The following is a 19081-nucleotide window of genomic DNA, read 5'->3' as shown; positions in this document are numbered from 1 at the left end:
TCACATCATCCTTCAGAAATCAGAAGAAGCATTTATTATTATGAACAATGTTGAAAACAGTTGTTGAAACAGTGATGCCTTTTTTAAAGGATTTTCTGATTTTTTTTCAGCATTTATTTGAAATAGAAATCTATTTAAAATAATCCATTTCATTATTGTAATTTTTAAAGTATTAATTTATTTTTCAAAAAATCTAACTAACCCAAACTTTTGAACAGTAATGGAAAAAATGTAAAGCCCAGTCAGTGTGTTTTGTGTTTTCTAGGAGTTCTGATTATAAATGAGTGTGTGTGTGTGTGTGTGTGTGTGTGTGTGTGTGTGTGTGTGTGTGTGTGTGTGTGTGATTGTGTTTTTATGCATGTTTTGTCTGTATAAGTAAGTGTGTGAGCTGTTTAGATTCGAGTTTGGTGTGTCAACTGGAAATATGACTGTTTGACTGATAAAGCAGCACCTGTTCACTCAATTCTAAAATAGAGGAAGTCTGTCATACCTCTGTGCACTTCATTAGTGAAGAAGGGATGAAAAAGGAACAAAAAAATGTTTACTCATTCTGTACACATTCATGACCTTTAATGCCTTACTCTAATACGCTGAAGAAAAAATTTAGTTCATATTTGGATTTATGCACAGGACAGTATCCCAAATCAAGTTCTCGCTGTGTGAATGTGCCTCAGAATGACAGATATGTTGAGTAAATATTGTTATTCTTGTTGCCATGTTTATGAATACCAAATGTGACTGTTCATTAAAGACCATTCAAATTGAGACTACTGTATGCGTTTAGTGAGTCAGTCTTTGGGAAGTCTTTCTATTAAAATTATAATGTGTATGCCTTTATATTTTTTAGGGTTTAAATATATATAGATTGTTGTTTGTAGGTTTTCACTTTTATTTAGCTAATCAAATAAAAGCATTTTAACAAATGTGGCGCACTCGGCTAAGGCACTGGTCCTGAAACCGTGAGGTCGTGGGTTTGAATCCAGGGTGGGACAAGTTGAAAATTTTTATAGGGTGGTGTTGGCGCAGTGGGTAAAACAATTATATACAATTAATATACATTAAATGTATATACAATTAAATGCAAACAAGACATTAAATAAATACCCTAATCTCCATTATGGAACACTGTGTAAGTACCTACACATATTCTTGTTAAACAAGCACAAAAAGATACAAAATGACCAAGACCACCATTTTTAAAATTCTTTAAAAATATCTATAAAGTTATTCATGCCTTTTTCTGTCCATTCAAGTTTGTGCATAAAATATACAGACCATAGAAATATGAAACTGCTGACTATTACTGACATGAGTATTGATTTCTATGGGTGCCTACACACTGCACAATTTGTTAGAGTCTTAGAAAAGAAAATAATAAGAAGAACATTTTATATATATTTATATACAATGAAAATATTTTACATTTATTTTCTACTGTTTTGCTCTTGCCTTGTCAGCTATGAGGCAGCTAGCATGTGAAAGTTGTTCTGTGTTGAAGGTGAATAGCAGATAAGTTCTGCTTTGCCCTCTGAGGGGGGAGTCTGGGAGCAGAATTTGAGCTCGATCCTCATTATAAACATCTGACATGCTATCCCCTGTGAACAAAAAAAATTGTATATATATGGCATTATACTGCTAAATGTAATGTTATATATTACATAACACATTTCCATATGCTTATATTTTATACTGACCAAATATGATTATGAAACAATCATTTAGAATGAAGAAAAATAGCATTAATGTGATATTCATAAACCTTTATCCTTTATTTTGTACATATATTGCACATACGTGTTTCCACACACACACACACACACACACACACACACACACACACACACACACACACACACACATATATAATGTAATGTGTGCTAAATTGTCATTGTTGTTGTATTGTAATAAACTGACATAATGCAAAATTCACTGCATTGTTCTCATTAAATTACTGAAAATCAACATTATAAACATAAACAATCTTACAAAAAAAAATTTTCAATCAAATTTTTAGAATGTTAATATATATATATTAACAGCAAATTATAACCAATTTGACTTATGGATGAATAAAAGGTGTTTTTCCAGTGGTTGTGTGTGTGATGGCCATCACCACAGACAAGCGGACACAATCTTTGGGGTGTATTATTTAAATAACAGTAATAAACAGTGTATAATTTAAACTATATTCTCTCTATCCTATACACTGCTAAATTATATAGATCAATAATCATATTTTACCATAATTTACAGAAAACGCAATACATGTGTGCCTTTTTCATAGGCATACTGAACTGATTAATGAATGCTGCCCTCTACCGATCACTTAAAAGTTTCGCACGTTTCCTTGTCACTGAAATAACTTAGAAAAACGTTTTGCTAAGTTTTGCCAAACTGTAAAGAAAGAGTGTCCAGATATACAATGAACGTACGTTTAAACGTCACGGTCTTGTATATACAAGCTCTTTCATGCTTGTTCCAGCTATGTCTTCAGGACAAACACTTCACCTCTGTAAGTGATTTCACACACTGACGCTGGTGGGAGGATTCAACACTCACTGACTGGGGACTAAACGGGACTCTACAAGAGTACTTTGCACCGCTCAGACCCGGGACACCTCTCTACAATGATTTTAGTTAAATTCGTGTGCGCGATCATAACCAGGTCGTTATTTATTCTGGTCTCTCTCATCGGCGTCTGGAGAGTGAAAACAGTGAAAAATGACAACATGTACTGGTTACTGACTGTCCTTTACCTTCCTCTGGTCGTGGAGATGGTCATCACTTTAAAACGAAGGAAAGGTAAAGACTACAAATGGTGAGTGACACACTTTCCATTTACATTTCAACATAGGAATATACACGATTCACAGTGTTGTCAGATTCACTGATCTTGCCAACAGCTGTTGATCATTTTCTGCTGGACGACTCACTCTTCTTGGTCCAAAATAACGTGTATTCGATATTTAGCTTAATTTCGGTTTTTATGTAGCTTTTATTTGACTTCTTTACTGGTAGCTTGTTCTTGTTTCAGTTACATTTTTAATAAAATTTTACTAAAAAGTTATCTCTCCTTCCTTTCCCCTCACCCCCTCAACCCCTCACCAACATCCTGCTAGACCTATTGTTACTGGTGAGTGCTGACAAAGCGATACACAGGGTGTGTGTGAAAACTACTAGTGGTCTAGTATAATATTAAGTGGTCTCCAGCAGTAACCCTGACATTGGCCCTGAAAGGAACATTCAAAAAATTTACATTTATTATTTAGTTGTTCAGTGTATCTGCTATAAAAGTGATTTAACCATCTTCTGTCCTCTTTTAGGTTTTCTCCAGCCATCCTCTTCTTCCTCATCAGCATTATTCCATCCATATGGCTTCTGGAGTTACATCATCAAGAGAACAAAGCCAGAGACCCTCAGGCAGTATTCTATATTCACTCTTGTGTCATTCCATTCCAAACCTTGCACTTTCTGTGAAAAATTATGAGAAATGTTATTTTATTTTTTCTACAGAAATATAACGGAAATATGTCTCAAGCTTACTACGGCTGATTTTATTTGATCAAAAACACAGACAAAAACAGTGATATTTTAATACTTTACAATTTAGAATATTAGATTTTTTTAAAAGATCATGTGACAGTGATGACTGGAGTATTTGCTTTTGGCCTGCAGCTAATATTGTATATATTTCATTATTATTATAATGTTTTTTTTCTTCTTTGTACTTTGAGCTTCTCCGATACAAATTCATTGTCTGTGTAAGCATACTTGGCAGAAAAATTCTGATTCATTTTAAGATGAGCCATTTTAATGTCACTTGAATGTTATTTGTCAGCAAAATGTGATTATGCACATGTTTTTGTGAAGCCAATATAGCTCTGTTATGCTCTGATATAAGCTGATCTGCATTGTCAGTGTCTTTTCCACACATTAATTTCTTCTCTGTGCTTTTTTTGTATCCGGCAGTGCAGGAAACTGGACTCTTGGGAAAATGTCAAAAGCATATTGCCTACAAATGGCACAATGGGCGAGGAAACACTAAAGGTAATTTTGAAAATGATTATTTGTTTATTTTTACGTTTTAATTTGTGGTTCAGTGCATTGCTGTACAAAAGTGACTAATGCTCTGACTGTGAGGCATCTGCTATATACATATGCACAAATCACACACATGTCCAATTTGTGATGTCATTCATTTCCTGTGCTCCTCCAACACAGACAGATTATCTCATAATGTAGTATGCAGAATGGTTATGTGGAGACTTTTGTCTTGCCTTTTGTTTTGTCTCCATATATAAAGGGGTCATATGATGCAGTTTACATTTTCCTTTCTCTTTGGAGTGTTACTAGCTCTTGGTGGATAAAGAAGATCTGTAAAGTTGCAAAGACTAAAGTCTCAAATCCAAATAATTAAAAAAAAAAAAAAATTAAGAGTCAACCTCCTAAAAAAGCTCCTAACACGCATCCACATGTCTACATCACGATGTTGAAGATTTACATAACGCAGCCCAAATGTTCATGCAATGAAATAAGGTGTAACTTTTATTCTTGCTGTCGCCGCCACCATGTCGTGGAGAAGCTGTGCTTCATTGTGAAATCGTAACTACTTTGTTTTGTCTTCCAAAAGAGGACACAACTAGAAATCAGTGGATAAGTTATATTTCAACACTGTTCCAGAACAGTTCAACCCAAATATTCAGATGTGTGCTGCGCATATTATGGAAGACGAGGACTTTTTCCTGAACCTGCAAAGTAGCAGAATGCATCTGTGGCACAAAGGCTGTTTCTATAAAGTGGAGCAGTTCCAACTTTGCAAGGACAGTCTGTCGCTTCTGACTCACAGATGAGCTTTGTAAAAGTCATGTAAAAAGAATGATGAGCTTTGTAAAAGTCAACGCGTTTCAGAGAGGCAGGCCATAGAGGAGAAACAATTATGTACATTACTTCTGTTTAAATAGGTCATATGACGTTGCTAAAAAGAACATTATTTTGTATTTAGTGTAATGTAATGTGTTTATGTTGTAAGGATAAGGTTAAAATAACACATTATTTTCCATATACAGGTGCATCTAAAAAAAAATTTATATCATGAAAAAGTGCTTTATTTTTTGTAATTTAATTCAAAAAAGCAAACTTTTTTATATTATAGATTCATTGCACACATACTGAAATATTTCAAGAGGTTTTTTTTATTCTGATGGTAACGACTTACAGCTTAGGGAAAAAAATGCAGTATCTCAAAAAATTAGACTGTATATGGAAAATAATGGTTTTTTTTTTTTTTACCTTAAACCGCATAAACACATTGCATTACACCAAATAATGTTCTTTTTAGCAACGTCATATGACCCTTTTAAACAGAAGGAATCATGATATATCAGAAATATTTTGCTAGTACACCCCAGTCATCCCTTCACCCTCTGCTCTGGTTTTGGTGGGGTTTTTTTGAAACGTTTGCATTGTTATATTTCATGGAGGATGTCCAAGATGCATTTTGACACTCATAGGAATTCAAAGGTTCTAGCAAGAAGTCTTTATTATACTGCTTTTTTCATTCAGCATCTCTTCCTATGATCTATTATTTTTAGACCTTCTTTCCCACATTCTGTGGGTATAGAAACCAGGAAAACTTAATCTTTGCTAATTTTCTTTTGTGAATTTGACCACTTTGATGCTTTTATCCAAAGTAACTTGCAGTTCACTCATAACGGGCAGCCAAAAGTGCTGAATCGTTGTAGTAAGATGATTCATGCCCTCATGAACCTCATTCCTCATCCTCATACTTGGGAATAAAGAGGCTGTTCCTCTTTCTTGTCAGTGGTGTAATGTTTTCAACAATTGATAAATATCTCTATGTGTAAACTATTGTGTCTTTCAGCATTTGGAGCGCACGCTCACTTCAGTGTGTCCGAATGACTGGATCCTTGGTCTTCATCAGGTTTTGCTCATTCTTCTCATTCTCGGAAAGTGGCTCCTTCCATTAGGAGGAGGAGTGACGCGTGACGAACTATCACAGCTTTTACTTATCTTTGTTGGCACGGCGGCAGACATACTGGAATTCACCAGTGAAACACTTTCTGATGTCAAGTAGGTACTTCCTGTTCTCAGCCACTAAACAAAAGCTTGACTCAGTCAATGCCAGTTCATAGGCTATTGTTGATGTACAATGCTGTATTTCTCAATTTGATTGATGATATTTGTTCGGCCCTCAGGTGCATTTTGTGCCTGAAAAGATCAGCAGTTTGTAATTGTTTTATTTGAAACGTTGTTACAGCTCAACGTTCAGCAAATTCTACTCACAAAGTAAACACCTAATAATAATAATAATAATAATAATAATAAAAATAATCATCAAGTTCAAGTTCAGTTTATTTATAAAGCACAAATAAAAACGGCCACAGGCCGACCAAAGTGCTGTACAAGTTAGGAAAAATAAAAGGTTAAGTACTCTAAAGTCAGCAAGATAGTTTAAAACAGAACACTTATAAAGTACACAAATAGTAGCAAACAATTTATGATAGAACACTCTTATAAGTTAAAAGCAACCGAGAATAGATAAGTTTTGAGACATGATTTGAACTCAGACAAAGTGGAGGCAGATCTAATATGGAGTGGGAGCTTATTCCACAGTGTTGGGCCGGCCACTTCAAAGGCTCGGTTACCCCTCGATTTTAGCCGGGTAGTGGGAATCTGAAGGAGGAGCTTATCTTTGGATCTAAGGCCTCTAGTGGGAAGGTAGGGATGTAGTAGATCGGACAAATAAGAAGGTGCTAAATCATTTAATGATTTAAAAACCAGTAGTAAAATTTTGAAATCAATTCTAAAATTAATCGGAAGCCAGTGAAGGGATCTTAGGAGGGGGGTGGCATGATCAAATTTCCTCTTTCCCTTCAGAAATCTCGCCGCTGCCTTTTGAACGACCTGTAGGCGTGACGTTTGGGATTTAGATATACCAAAGTATAGGGAATTGCAATAGTCCAGGCGAGAGGTAATAAGAGCATGGATAGCAGTCTCCATGGAGCGCTTAGGGAGAAAAGATTTGATTTTTGTTAAAGAGCGAAGAGAGAAGAAGCTGGACCCAATGACTGCGCTTATCTGCTTGTCAAATTTGAGGCACCTATCTACCATCACACCTAGATTTCTTACTTGGGGAGAGATGAACTGATTTAGAGATCCAAGGTCAGGGTGATTACTTAGCCTGGATTCTGAGGAGTTAAAAACAATGACTTCTGTTTTGTCTGAGTTCAGAAAAAGAAAATTATTGGCAAGCCAAGCTTTCACATCCTCAAGACACGCTGACCTCATTATAAAGTTTGGCAAAATTCTCACAAAAGTGAGGCAAATATTCGTGGGCATGTGTGCCTTCTGAGGCAGGTGTAAGAGAAGGCAGTGGGAGGGATAATTTAAATAAAACAGGAAAATGGTCAGAGATGGCAGAATCAACAACTTCAATGTCAGTTACAGATAGACCATGTGACAAAATTAAGTCCAAAGTATGTCCATGAGTATGAGTAGGATGGTTAACCCACTGCAGTAGGTTAAAAGAGTCAATTATGTTTAAAAACTCAGGAGTTAGCTGCTTAGAGGGGCAACATATATGGACGTTAAAGTCACCTAAAATGAGGATGCGATCGTGATAAGTAGAAAATCCAGGTCGTGAGCAGTGATAAAATCGTTTAGGATGTATGTCTTGTTCACCAGAGAGCGAGTGTTTATCAGCGCAATTTTTGGGGAGCGTAGAATGTTGCGCGAAGCAGGTGCTTTACTCAGAGGACAGAGGTTGGCAGTATTAGCGCCCTCACGGTGCGGCCGGACAATAATCCGAGAGTGGAGATATTCCGCTTGAGTCCGGGAGACAGGAGAAGCATGAGCAGAGGCAGGGGGGTCCGTCGTGGTTGACCTAAGCCAACGTGTCACCGGGGTTGGCCGCTCCAACGCCGTAAAGCGGTCCGATACCATAACCCGTGATCGAGGCAACGAACAGGGTACTGCTATAGAACCAGCTCTCATAAAGGTTTTAATTCTGACAATCACACCCCCATGTTTCCCACGTCTTCTCCGACGCTTTCTTGGAGTAGTGTCCAGAGGTAGTAGCCGGAGGAAGGCTATATTAATAATAATAATAAATACTAAAAACCAGTGACATTTCTCTTTCAAATTATATTTTGTGTAATTAAATGTCAACCCTGTTACATTTAAAATGTGAGGTTAATGTGTCTGGCATTTAATTGGAAATATCATCCCACCACACAACATTATTTAATATTTTTGTACTGTACATTTCTGAGGGACAAAGAGAAAATTGCATTTTAGAAAACAAACAAACACAAGGGACAGACAAAGCATATGAAGTATTTAAAAAGGCAGACATTTTTTATTTTAATTTCATTTATATTTAATCAAACAAAATATAAAAGTTAAATACCATTAAAAGTATAATAATGGTGACGTGCAAATATGTGACCCTGGAGCACAAAACCAGACATAAGTAACACAGGTATTTGTTGCTAGATATAACAACACATTGTATGGGTCAAAACTACAATTTTTTCTATTATGCCATAAATCAATAGGATATTAAAATTAAAATGTAATGTTTATCTGCTTACCCCCAGGGCATCCAAGATGTCGGTGACTTTGTTCAGTAGAACACAAACAAAGATTTTTAACTCCAACCATTGCAGTCCGTCAGTCATATAATGATGGACCGATTCTACATGAACCCCATGTTGTTTTCATCCCTGACGGTTTTCAGTTTTCAGAAAACAAGATGGCGCCATTGTGCGTGGCTTGCCGTCTGTCACTGTCATTGCTGTGTGTGTTTTTGCTGTTTGTTTTATTTTTTGCCTGGGATGTTGACTCTCTACTGGTGTACGATCGTCAAACACTGCTGGATCTGCGATTTTCTGCTGGAAATATAGTAAAATTGGATGATGGTGGACGTGAAACTTTGCCCCCCTCCTGGCGAGGCTCCCGGCTCACCTTTGGTGTGCCCCGGCTCCACCTTCTCGAAGTAAGCGCCGAAGAAAGCGCACCCGCCGCTGGGGAAAATGCAGCGGCCGGCTGGTGAGGTTGAAGGCCCGTCTTGCATGTTGTTCTACGCCTTTTTGGACTGAGTTTGGAGTCGTGCCTATACCTCGACGCTCGCTGGACCCTGTCGACGCCTGGCTGGTACCTGTTGTCGGCCCGGAAAAGGTGTTCCAGCCCCGCGGCCCCTGCTCTCCTCGTCTCCGCTGGCGCGGAGTGAATCACAGCAACTTGCGCTCTCTGTGTCGGGTTTCACGAACATCCATTGCCGCGGACCCCCCGGTTCCTGTCAGGTTTGGGCTGGTAAATGCTAGATCTCTAGCAAATAAGACTTTTGTATTAAAGGATTTTTTCACGTCCCGAGGATTGGATTTCCTCTGTGTAACTGAGACATGGCTGAGCGATGGTGAGTCTAGCGCTTTCACTGAATTTGTACACCAAGATTGCCGCTACTTTAACTCCCCGCGAACATCTGGCCGAGGAGGAGGAATAGCGACTGTATATAAGAGTCATTATAAATGTAAACAGATTTTGTTGTCCTCCGCTTTCAGCAGCTTTGAGCTGAATTTATTTGAGATGGGTCACCCCTACACAGTGTTGTGTGCTGTGGTCTATCGGCCCCCTAAGTACAATAAGGACTTTTTAAATGATTTTTTGGCTGAAATCATGCCTAAATATGATCGTGTTCTTATTGTTGGGGATTTTAATGTTCATGTGTGTTGTCCTGATAAGCCAATGGCAAAGGGGTTTTTAAACCTCATTGATTCTTTTAATCTTGTGCAATCTGTGTCTGGACCCACACAAGAACATGGACACACACTTGATCTTGTTTTATCATATGGCTTGCCTGTTCTTAATCTAGAGATAAGTGACGCAGTGTTTTCTGACCATATGCCTGTTTTATTTGAGACTGCTCTTGCCTGTCATACAGTTAAACCGCGCGCTGCTGCACGGCGCTGTCGCATGATTAACCCTTCCACTGCTGTTCAATTCTCGGTTGCGTTCAAACAGAACTCCATCACTCCCGAGTCTGTATTGCACACAGATGAGCTTTGCTCATGGTTTCACTCCACCTGCCAAACTGTTTTAGACACTGTGGCTCCATTAAAATCCAGGCAGCCTAAAACTAAATCTGAGCCCTGGTTAAATGACATGACTCATGCTGCCAGACGTGAGTGCCGTAGAGCTGAGCGCAAGTGGAAGAAGGACAAATTGCAGGTGTCTCTTCAAATGTTAAGGGATTGCTGGCGTAATTACCAGAAAACTGTGAAAGATGCCAAAAGAAAACATTTCTCAGATATTATTCTGGCAAATTGTCACAAGCCTCGTGTTTTGTTTAACACCATTGACTCACTTTTAAATCCCCCGCAGAATGCTTGTATGGAAGCATCCCCTGTTATGTGTGAAAACTTCCTTTGCTTTTTTAATGATAAGGTCACGTTTAAGGCAGTGGGTTGGCATCAGTGGCATAGCACTGGATTGGTTTAGGTCATACTTAGCAGATCGAACCTTTTGTGTTAGCTTAGGTGACTCTGTATCCTCCTCTGCTCCTCTCTTGTGTGGGGTCCCACAGGGCTCAGTCCTCGGCCCTCTACTTTTCTCTCTGTATTTGCTTCCACTTGGTTCCATACTTAGAAAGTATGGCATTTCATTCCACTGTTATGCAGATGACAGTCAGATTTATGTACCTCTTAAAAAGAAAAATTATAACTCTGTTGGACAACTACTCAATTGTCTCGACGACATAAAGGCCTGGATGGCTCTAAACTTTTTAAATTTTAATGATAAAAAAACAGAAGTGATGGTTTTTGGAGGCACCACTGGGACCCCACCTGTAGATCTGGGCTCCTTAGCACCCTATATTAAACCTACTATATATCACAAACCTAGGAGTAAAAGTGGACCCTGAGCTTAAATTTGACAGTCAGATCAAAGCTGTTGTCAAATCAAGCTTCTTTCATTTAAGGCAGCTGGCCAAAATAAAGCCAATTCTGTCAAGACAACATTTTGAAACTGTTATCCACGCCTTTGTAACTACACGGCTGGACTACTGTAATTCACTATATGCGGGGGTTAGTGGGTCCTCCATCACCCGTCTCCAGATGATACAAAATGCAGCAGCACGTCTTTTGACGGGCACACGTAAACATGAGCACATTTCCCCTATTTTAGCTTCATTACACTGGCTGCCTATTCAATTTAGGATCCATTTTAAAATTCTGTTATTTGCTTTTAAATCACTAAATGGTCTTGCTCCGCCATATCTCTCTGAGCTTCTACACTCTTATAAACCCGTCCGCTCTCTCAGATCAGATGATCAGCTGCTCCTGACTGTGCCTAAAACTAAGCGTAAGCTCAGAGGGGACTGTGCCTTTGCTGTGTCTGCCCCTAAACTATGGAATGATCTGCCTTTGCATGTTAAGCAGGCCTCTTCTTTATCTGTTTATAAATAAAGTCGACTTTATTTACTTGATTCAATTTGTTACTTTGAATGCTTTTATTTTGTGGTTATAAATGGTACTTTTTGTCCATGATTGGTGATTGGTATTTTATCTATTTTATTTTTATTTATTTATTTATTTTTCTGTACAGCACTTTGGTCAACTTTGGTTTTTGTAAAGTGCTTAACAAATAAAGTTGGTATGGTATGGTATGGTATATAATGGAAGTGGATGGGAATCATGGCTTTGAGAGTAAAAAAACATACACAAACAGAACCAAATTAAACCCTGCGGCTCGTGACAATACATTTATGTGTAAAGATACGAAATGAATGGTCTGTGCAAGAAACTGAATCATCTCAATTAGGAGTGTCAATGGTCCATTTGAGAAATAGGTGGTGGTAATGCACTTATAAGTCTGCGATTTGCCATTAAGCTAGAAGAAGAAGACAGGTCACTGGTGGCTGTTGAGAAAGCTCTCAGGACAGTTTGGACATTCCTGTGAATAAGAGGTAAAAAACTATAAATACTGTTCAGTTTCTTGCACAGACCGATTATTTCGAATCTTTACACATCAGTGTATCATCACGAGCAGCAGGGTTTAATTTGGTTTTGTTTGTTTATGTTTTTTGACTCTCAAAGGCATGATTCCCATCCACTTACATTATATGAATGACAGACTGCAATCTTAAAAATGAAGAAACAAAGTCACATTCATCTTGGATGCCCTGGGGGTAAGCAGATAAATATAAATGTTTCTTTTTTGGTGAACTATCACAAGTAAAAATCATTTTCCATTAAGATATTTTGTCAATTTCCTACCATAAATATATCAAAACAATTTATTTTTTGTAATATGCATTGCAAAGAACTTCATTTGGACACCTTTAAAGTTTTTCTCAATATTTAGATTTTTTTGCACCCTCAGATTCCAGATTTTCAAATAGTTGTATCTCATTCAAATATTGTCCTAACCTGCATCAATGGAAAACTTATTTATTCATCTGTCAATGTCAAAGAATTGACCCTCATGACTGATTTTGTGGTCCTGAGTCACATATAAAATTCTATTTTTTCTTTCTTTCTTTTCTTTTTATTACACATTAAATATAGTTGAATCAATCATATACTGTTGCTACATTCAGGATCTCTGGTTTTTCCTGTCCGTGATATCAGTAGTAACACAAATGGCCCCTTTTCCGAGTTTTCCTGTGAGAGTTTATTTTTTTGTGTCGGTTGGTAAATTAAGTAAGTCTTGGTGTTTGAGAATCTGCTCTCCATTATGCCAACCATAATGCCTTCCTGATTTTCAAATTCGGAAAGACTCCTATATAAATTCTAATGCATTATTAAATACAAATCTGCATAACAAGTTATTTACTGTGTGTTTTAGGGAGAACAACTATAAACTGGTGTATGTAATCTTGGCAGTGTGGACATGGAGTATGTTGCAGTTTCCTTTTCACCTGGCAGGTTTGTGATCCCACATTTGTGTTTCTTTAACATCCCACCATCCAACATCACAGATGTTGCTTTGGAAAGCAGCAAAATGAGCTATAAAACAGTTGTGGCTCCCTCAAGTGACTGGAGGAGGACCCTGCTGTTCTGTGCAAATTTCAGTTTGACGCTCAGATATCATAAACGTCTCATCCTGCTCCATCAAAAGTATTTTTCTTACCCTCGGAGCTCACATAAACTAGAGGTTTGGGATGCAACTCAATGTATTGTAACAGATCTCCAGTCATTTGTAGATCAACAGCATGTGTTTTTGTTGCATTATGCTCTATGCGTGCTCTCATTTAAGGAATGAGAGCTTTGGCAGCTGGATGAATTTGAATGTTACCAAACCCCATAGGAAGAGGAGAGGGGTGGATTTTTTTGGGATCTTTTCAGCCATTTGCTGAAAGTTCAACTGACTGTTCATTTCTGCAAATCTACCCTGCAAACTGGTCTGTAAACTATGGAAACTTTTGTCTGCCATGAAATAAAAAATAGAATATGTAATTATGAATTTAAATCTCACAATTCAGACTTTTTTAGATTTGTAAGTCTTAAACTCATAATTGCAAGTTCATATAGAAACATTTAATTCTGAATTGAGAAGCTTGCAACTGCAAGGGAAAAAGTCAAAATTGTGAGATAAAAAAGTATCTTGTGTTGGAAACAAGAAATAACAGAATTTTGAACTGTATACTCATTGGGTGGAAAACAGCTCATAGTTCAGATTTCTGCGGAAAAACAAACCCCCCACACATTTAGAGTCATTGATTTCCCGTAGGCTATGGAGCAAAGTGCGTTGTAGTCCAAAACAGTCATAAGGCCCCTCTGCCAAAACTTTATTAAAAACACTTTTACAAATTAACCTTTTATTGAAACCATTAAAACATGATTCAAAACATAACATTTCCTGAAAAAAACTTGTCTAAACTTGGCTAGTGTAACACCAAATTGATTTTGTTTGGCTTGCAGTTAATAATATTCATATCTCTGTGTCTGTTTTCATTTTGTTTCTCTCTTCCATGTATGTTGCAGTTGTGACGTCCCGGCCGCAGAACTCAGATGAGCCGAAGGCTGGAGACAGCTGTTGTAACTTGATATTGTCAAGACATAGTACAGATATTTGGAACATCGTGGAGAGTTTGTTTATCCAGGACGGGCCCTTTCTCATGGTACGTCTCATTGTGATGATACACTTTGATGTGTTCCACCAGATGTTGGTCTTCTTCGCTATTAAGAACTTTCTAGTGGTCGTCCTCAATCTCTACAGGCTCATAGTTATTTGTCAAGATTTTAAAACACCATCATCATCACCACCATCTGCTTCTTCCCCAATATGAAGGAAGCAAAGGAAATAAGATTAAAGTGAAAATTTAGCTTCTTCAGTACAAATACACTCCATTAACTGTGACAGATGGTTTAATTCAAACTTGGATCTGGGGACCCCCCAGGGGGATTCAAGAGAGTCCTAGCCAGTGTTATTTTAGTGTCATTGACATTCTATTAGAATATTTCTTCATATTTTTCTTCATATATACATTATAAATGTATAGCTACATTTTTAATTTTAGGATGGGGGGTCCTAGCACCAAGATGATTATATTTGGGGGGTCAGTGGCATCTAAAAAATTGAAAGCCTCTGGCTTGTACTGCTTAAAAAACATTTATGGGTGACAAAAGTTTTAGAAATGTATTCTGAATGTTTGAATATGTAATGTACAAACAAACTAGGACCAATAGTAGATGTTTTATTATAGCATTCATTATGTGGTTCCTAATTTTATATATGAATTTTAATAGCTTTTTTTAATGTTTTACAATGCTTGAATGTCAGACAGTGTTATGAAGCAAAAACAGTAAGACAACTCTATATATATATTTTTTTTGTATTATGAAATGTCAGAGGCAGACACACGTATATCTATTGCGTGCATGTGTTAAAAGGGGTCTGCTCATGCATGATTACTCCCCAGTGTGCATTCAGATATGACTCTATGACAGTGGTTCCCAACCTTTTTCAACTCGCGGCCCACACAACCACACACATATGTTTGCGCGGCCCACTTCAAAAAATTAACTGACCCCACTATTGTTGGGTTAATAACTTAGTACTCAGAAGCTAGATTGTTAACTGTATTTATTGAATGAACTAGGGCTGTGCGATATGGACAAATAAAAAAAAAAAAAAAAACACACCGATATGCTTTTACAGTCATAAATGCATTCAGGATTAACTTATTTCCAAAAGAAAACCAATTAGAGCTTTATCAAAAAGTTGTAACGTCTCTAGAACAGACATAAGTCAAAATTATAACTATAGCAAAGATGTAACAAAATGTATAGACTTAAGGCAAAAAAAAAAAAAAAAAAAATCCCAGACTTTTTTTTTCTTTTTTGCCATGCATTGTTCATACAGTTCATTAATTGTAGCGGTGCCTCAGGTGTTTGCAGTGTGTATACAGTATGTGTATGCGGTGAGCAGCGAGAGCGCATAAATATAACCTGAAAGCACATTAAAATAATGCACGAATGCGAATCTCTCTGTTCGCACGCAGATTTCCTTTGCTCTGTCACAAAACCAGACGTACTTGCTCAGATACACGCTGCTCTTCGAGGGAGGAGAGAGTGTGCGCACTTAAAACGTGTCTCCTCTCACTTAAACTGCGTCCTGTGCACTAACAACTCTCTCTATGCTCATGTGTTAGATATTAATTATTTTTGCACGTTTTTATTTCTAGCCTTTTACCGCGTGCAGTGTGAACACTCTGATCCGTTAACATGGGCTCGGAAAAAAGGCGCATCACAGACAGTGTGTGAACCTGGAGTTAGCCATATGCCCAGTCTGTTCTGTTCTCGTGCTATGCGCAATGCATTCTGATTGGATCGGATAGCATACTACGGGAGGTCAGGGCCGCGGAAAATCGTGCTATAAAGCGATTTAGAAATCGCGCACGCTCAAATCGTGATTTTATGTCGAATTCTCTTAATCGCACAGCCCTAGAATGGACTGGAAATGAACAGAAAATAATTGGAGGCCCACCTGCAATACCACCGCGGACCACAGGTTGAAAACCACTGCTCTATGATATCAGACTATTTGAGTCACTCTGACATGATCTGTTGTTTTACTGCAGTTCCTAGATCAGCCTTTTCAAAGGACCATGCGTTTCAACCAGAGATATTTACAGCTACTGAACATGGCTGTAACCAGTATGTGTCTAGCAATGTCCACTATTGAAATAAATGTTTTTGTCTAGTTTCTATCTATCTGGATTCTCTGTATTTTTGTATAAGGGAAGATCTACCGTATTCTGGTTATCTGACCTTTGGGATTCATTGCTATTTTTAACATTGTGGGAACAGATGAAAAATATCACATCGTCTTTCTCTTCCTCTTGCTTTCTTTCATACTTTACATTCACACAGTATCTCTCAGTTTCCCGCATGTCTTCAAAGTACACTGGGTTGGGGTGATTGTATCTGTTTATGTCTGTCCCCATCTGTTTCTGAAGCATACACGCATCCCTAAAGCTTTTCTGGAAACAGGAAATAGCCACACAGGAATAAAACAGGATACCAACAGTTAAGTTAGATTAGACCAACAGTTAAGTTAGATACATTTAAGTTAGATTTAAATGTATAACAGGGGCAGTTTGACCTGCTACACATGCTTACTGAGACCTGTACTGTGACCATTGCTTTACAGTAGATCAACACCGTTTTGTTAGTTATTTTTAACCAATGGATGCAGTTTAACAAAACAACCTCCCCAACAACTCTCATTAATACATTGATTAAATGGGACTTGTCGATGAAGGTAATGGAAGATATTTTACAAATTTGTAGTGCTTTGATGATTTTCATTCATTAGTTCTTATATGGTTTAAACGGTTGTTTATTTTTCATAAACCATACGTCGATTTAAAAATTTCTGCAAGTACCCTGCATTAAAGGAATAGTTCACCTAACACTGAAAATCTAAAAACTGAAAAAAAAAGAAACATGATGCAGTGAGATCCACGCAGAGTAATGATTATGTCAGAGGTCAATTTTAGATGAAGGAATAACAAATTTATTAAATAAATAAATGTATGCATTTAACAGACGCTTTTATCCAAAGCGACTTAGTGCATTCAGGCTAACAGTTTTTGCCTAACGTGTTCCCTGGGAATTGAACCCACAACCTTGCGCTGCTAACGCTTGAGCCACAGGAACACTAATAAAATAATAATAGGAAGTAAATGTATCTTATTTAGTAATTTCTACTAAAGTGCAGAGTATTCCAAATGATTATTTGAGGGATGAAGCAGTGAATATCAGAAAAACAGCTCAAAAGCACTTAGAATGCAAGGACAGGGGAAAAGCAAAAGAAACAGAAGAAAGAAATAGATGAAAGAGTAAAGGTAACCTCTTCACTGCAGAGTATCCATTGGTGAGCAAGTGACGAAATGCTTTATTTCTCCAAATATGCTCTGATGAAGAAACAAACTTATTTGCATCTTGGATGGCCTGAGGATGAGTATATATTCAGCAAATATTCATTTTTGGGTGAACTGTTCCTTTAACAAGACAACCAGTTTCAAAAAGTGCCTACAGGCTAATGGTTTGTATTACACAAAGGTTTCCTTGTGCTGTAAACAAAAAAGGCAGTTTACAGTACAGTGTGCTCTAAATCTTATGAAATATTCATGACTGTGAGAGTCTTTTCTCTAAAGCACCCTTTGTGAAGTCTTTATATTGCAGAGCTCTTAGAAGTTAAAAATACTAGTAGGACTGACCTAACTGACTAAATATACAGATAATACACAAATACATCAGTATATGATACTAGGCTTTGGTACAGACATGTACTGAAGAATAAACTGGTTAGTTAAAATAGCGAATCATTGTTTTTATTCTCAAAGTCTTTTGTGACCTGTTATTCAAAAAGACGATAAGTTATGTACACACAGTCATTTAGAGCTTGCTGTGCAATCATGATTAGAGAGATGTCTTTGGAGTGAGTATAAAGCAAGCTTACACACACTCAATCACTTGTTCACTGTTTAAACAAAGAAACTATTTTAGAAAAAAACATCATTAATATTACATGACACATGATGTGATCTGCAAAGAAACAGTATTTAACGCTTCACAGAGTAGACATGCCTTGGATGACATTTTCTTTGTATTTTTCTGGCAAACGCTATGGGAAACTTACTGGAAAACACAGAAAGCAAGAGAATAGTATGCTTTCATTCTGAAAGAAGACTGAATGGGTTGAGTGTCCAACACTTACTTTCACTGCACTGCAGAATGCTAGTTCGTTACTAATGATCAAACAGTGTTGGACATCAAACACTGAGCTCATTACAGGTCAGGTCAAGATGTTCTTACAAAACCACACTCTCAAAGTTGGGACTTTTCTACATTCTTTTTACAGACGTTTTTACTTTCTTTTCTAAATACTGTTTTATGGGAAAAAATATTTTGTCTACAAAATTCTCACTTAATGGTTATTTTATGTTCCTGTAGCTGAAAAAAGTTCAAATTCAGTGAAATGTATTAACAGGTAAAATGTACACATTATCTTTAATAAAAAGCACATTGGTAAGAGAGTCGGACTCGTAAACCAAAAGTATCGGGTTTGAGTCTTGTACCACTTTGGATGGGTTAAATGCAAAGCCCTAATTCCAAGTATGGGTCACCATACTTAGCCACATCACGTCACTCATTAAAAGAATATTTTATCCAAAAATGAAATTTGCTTCGAATTAGAATTCTTAGAATTTACTGACCCTCAGACCATCCAATCGAGATGTAGGTGAGTTTGTTTAGGAAACATTTAGCATTACTTTCCTCATCCCTTACTTACCACTGGGAGTGAATGGGTGCCATCAGACTCCAGTCCATCAGTTAACATCTCATAAACTGCATGTGTGTGATAAAGTTAATCAATAAGGGCTTTTAACTTAAACAGTTGCTTTTGGTTAAAATATGAGTCCTCTTTCCATAATATTGGTTTCTCAAGTGGAAAAAGTCATCTGAATCAGAAGAAATAGGCACAGATCAAGTACTGTTTACAAGCAAAAACAGAAAAAAAAAAATCTTAAATGTCATTTGGATTTTGATTG

At 37.2% G+C, this 19081-nt stretch overlaps 1 protein-coding gene across 1 annotated transcript; it reads left to right on the top strand.

Moving 5' to 3' along the window:
- Positions 1 to 2307: 2307 nt before the first annotated feature.
- Positions 2308 to 14824, top strand: tmem26a (transmembrane protein 26a). Its single transcript, XM_059520176.1, has 6 exons — positions 2308 to 2818; positions 3324 to 3420; positions 3970 to 4047; positions 5882 to 6090; positions 12865 to 12944; positions 14004 to 14824. Exons 1-6 carry the CDS (start codon positions 2628 to 2630, stop codon positions 14306 to 14308), a joined length of 960 nt encoding a protein of 319 aa, XP_059376159.1. The 5' UTR covers positions 2308 to 2627; the 3' UTR covers positions 14309 to 14824.
- The last annotated feature ends 4257 nt before the right edge of the window (positions 14825 to 19081 follow it).

Source organism: Carassius carassius, chromosome 32, assembly GCF_963082965.1.
Source record: "Carassius carassius chromosome 32, fCarCar2.1, whole genome shotgun sequence".
Taxonomy (NCBI): domain Eukaryota; kingdom Metazoa; phylum Chordata; class Actinopteri; order Cypriniformes; family Cyprinidae; genus Carassius; species Carassius carassius.
This window is presented reverse-complemented; position numbering and strand designations above follow the sequence as displayed.

What these genes read in the sequence shown, in the direction of transcription:
- tmem26a (XM_059520176.1), top strand. Translation starts at nt 2,628, where the DNA reads ATGATTTTAGTTAAATTCGTGTGCGCGATCATAACCAGGTCGTTATTT. An exon ending in ACAAAGCCAGAGACCCTCAG is followed by an intron (nt 3,421 to 3,969) that starts GCAGTATTCTAT and finishes TGTATCCGGCAG; the next exon opens with TGCAGGAAACTGGACTCTTG. An exon ending in GTTTCCTTTTCACCTGGCAG is followed by an intron (nt 12,945 to 14,003) that starts GTTTGTGATCCC and finishes TGTATGTTGCAG; the next exon opens with TTGTGACGTCCCGGCCGCAG.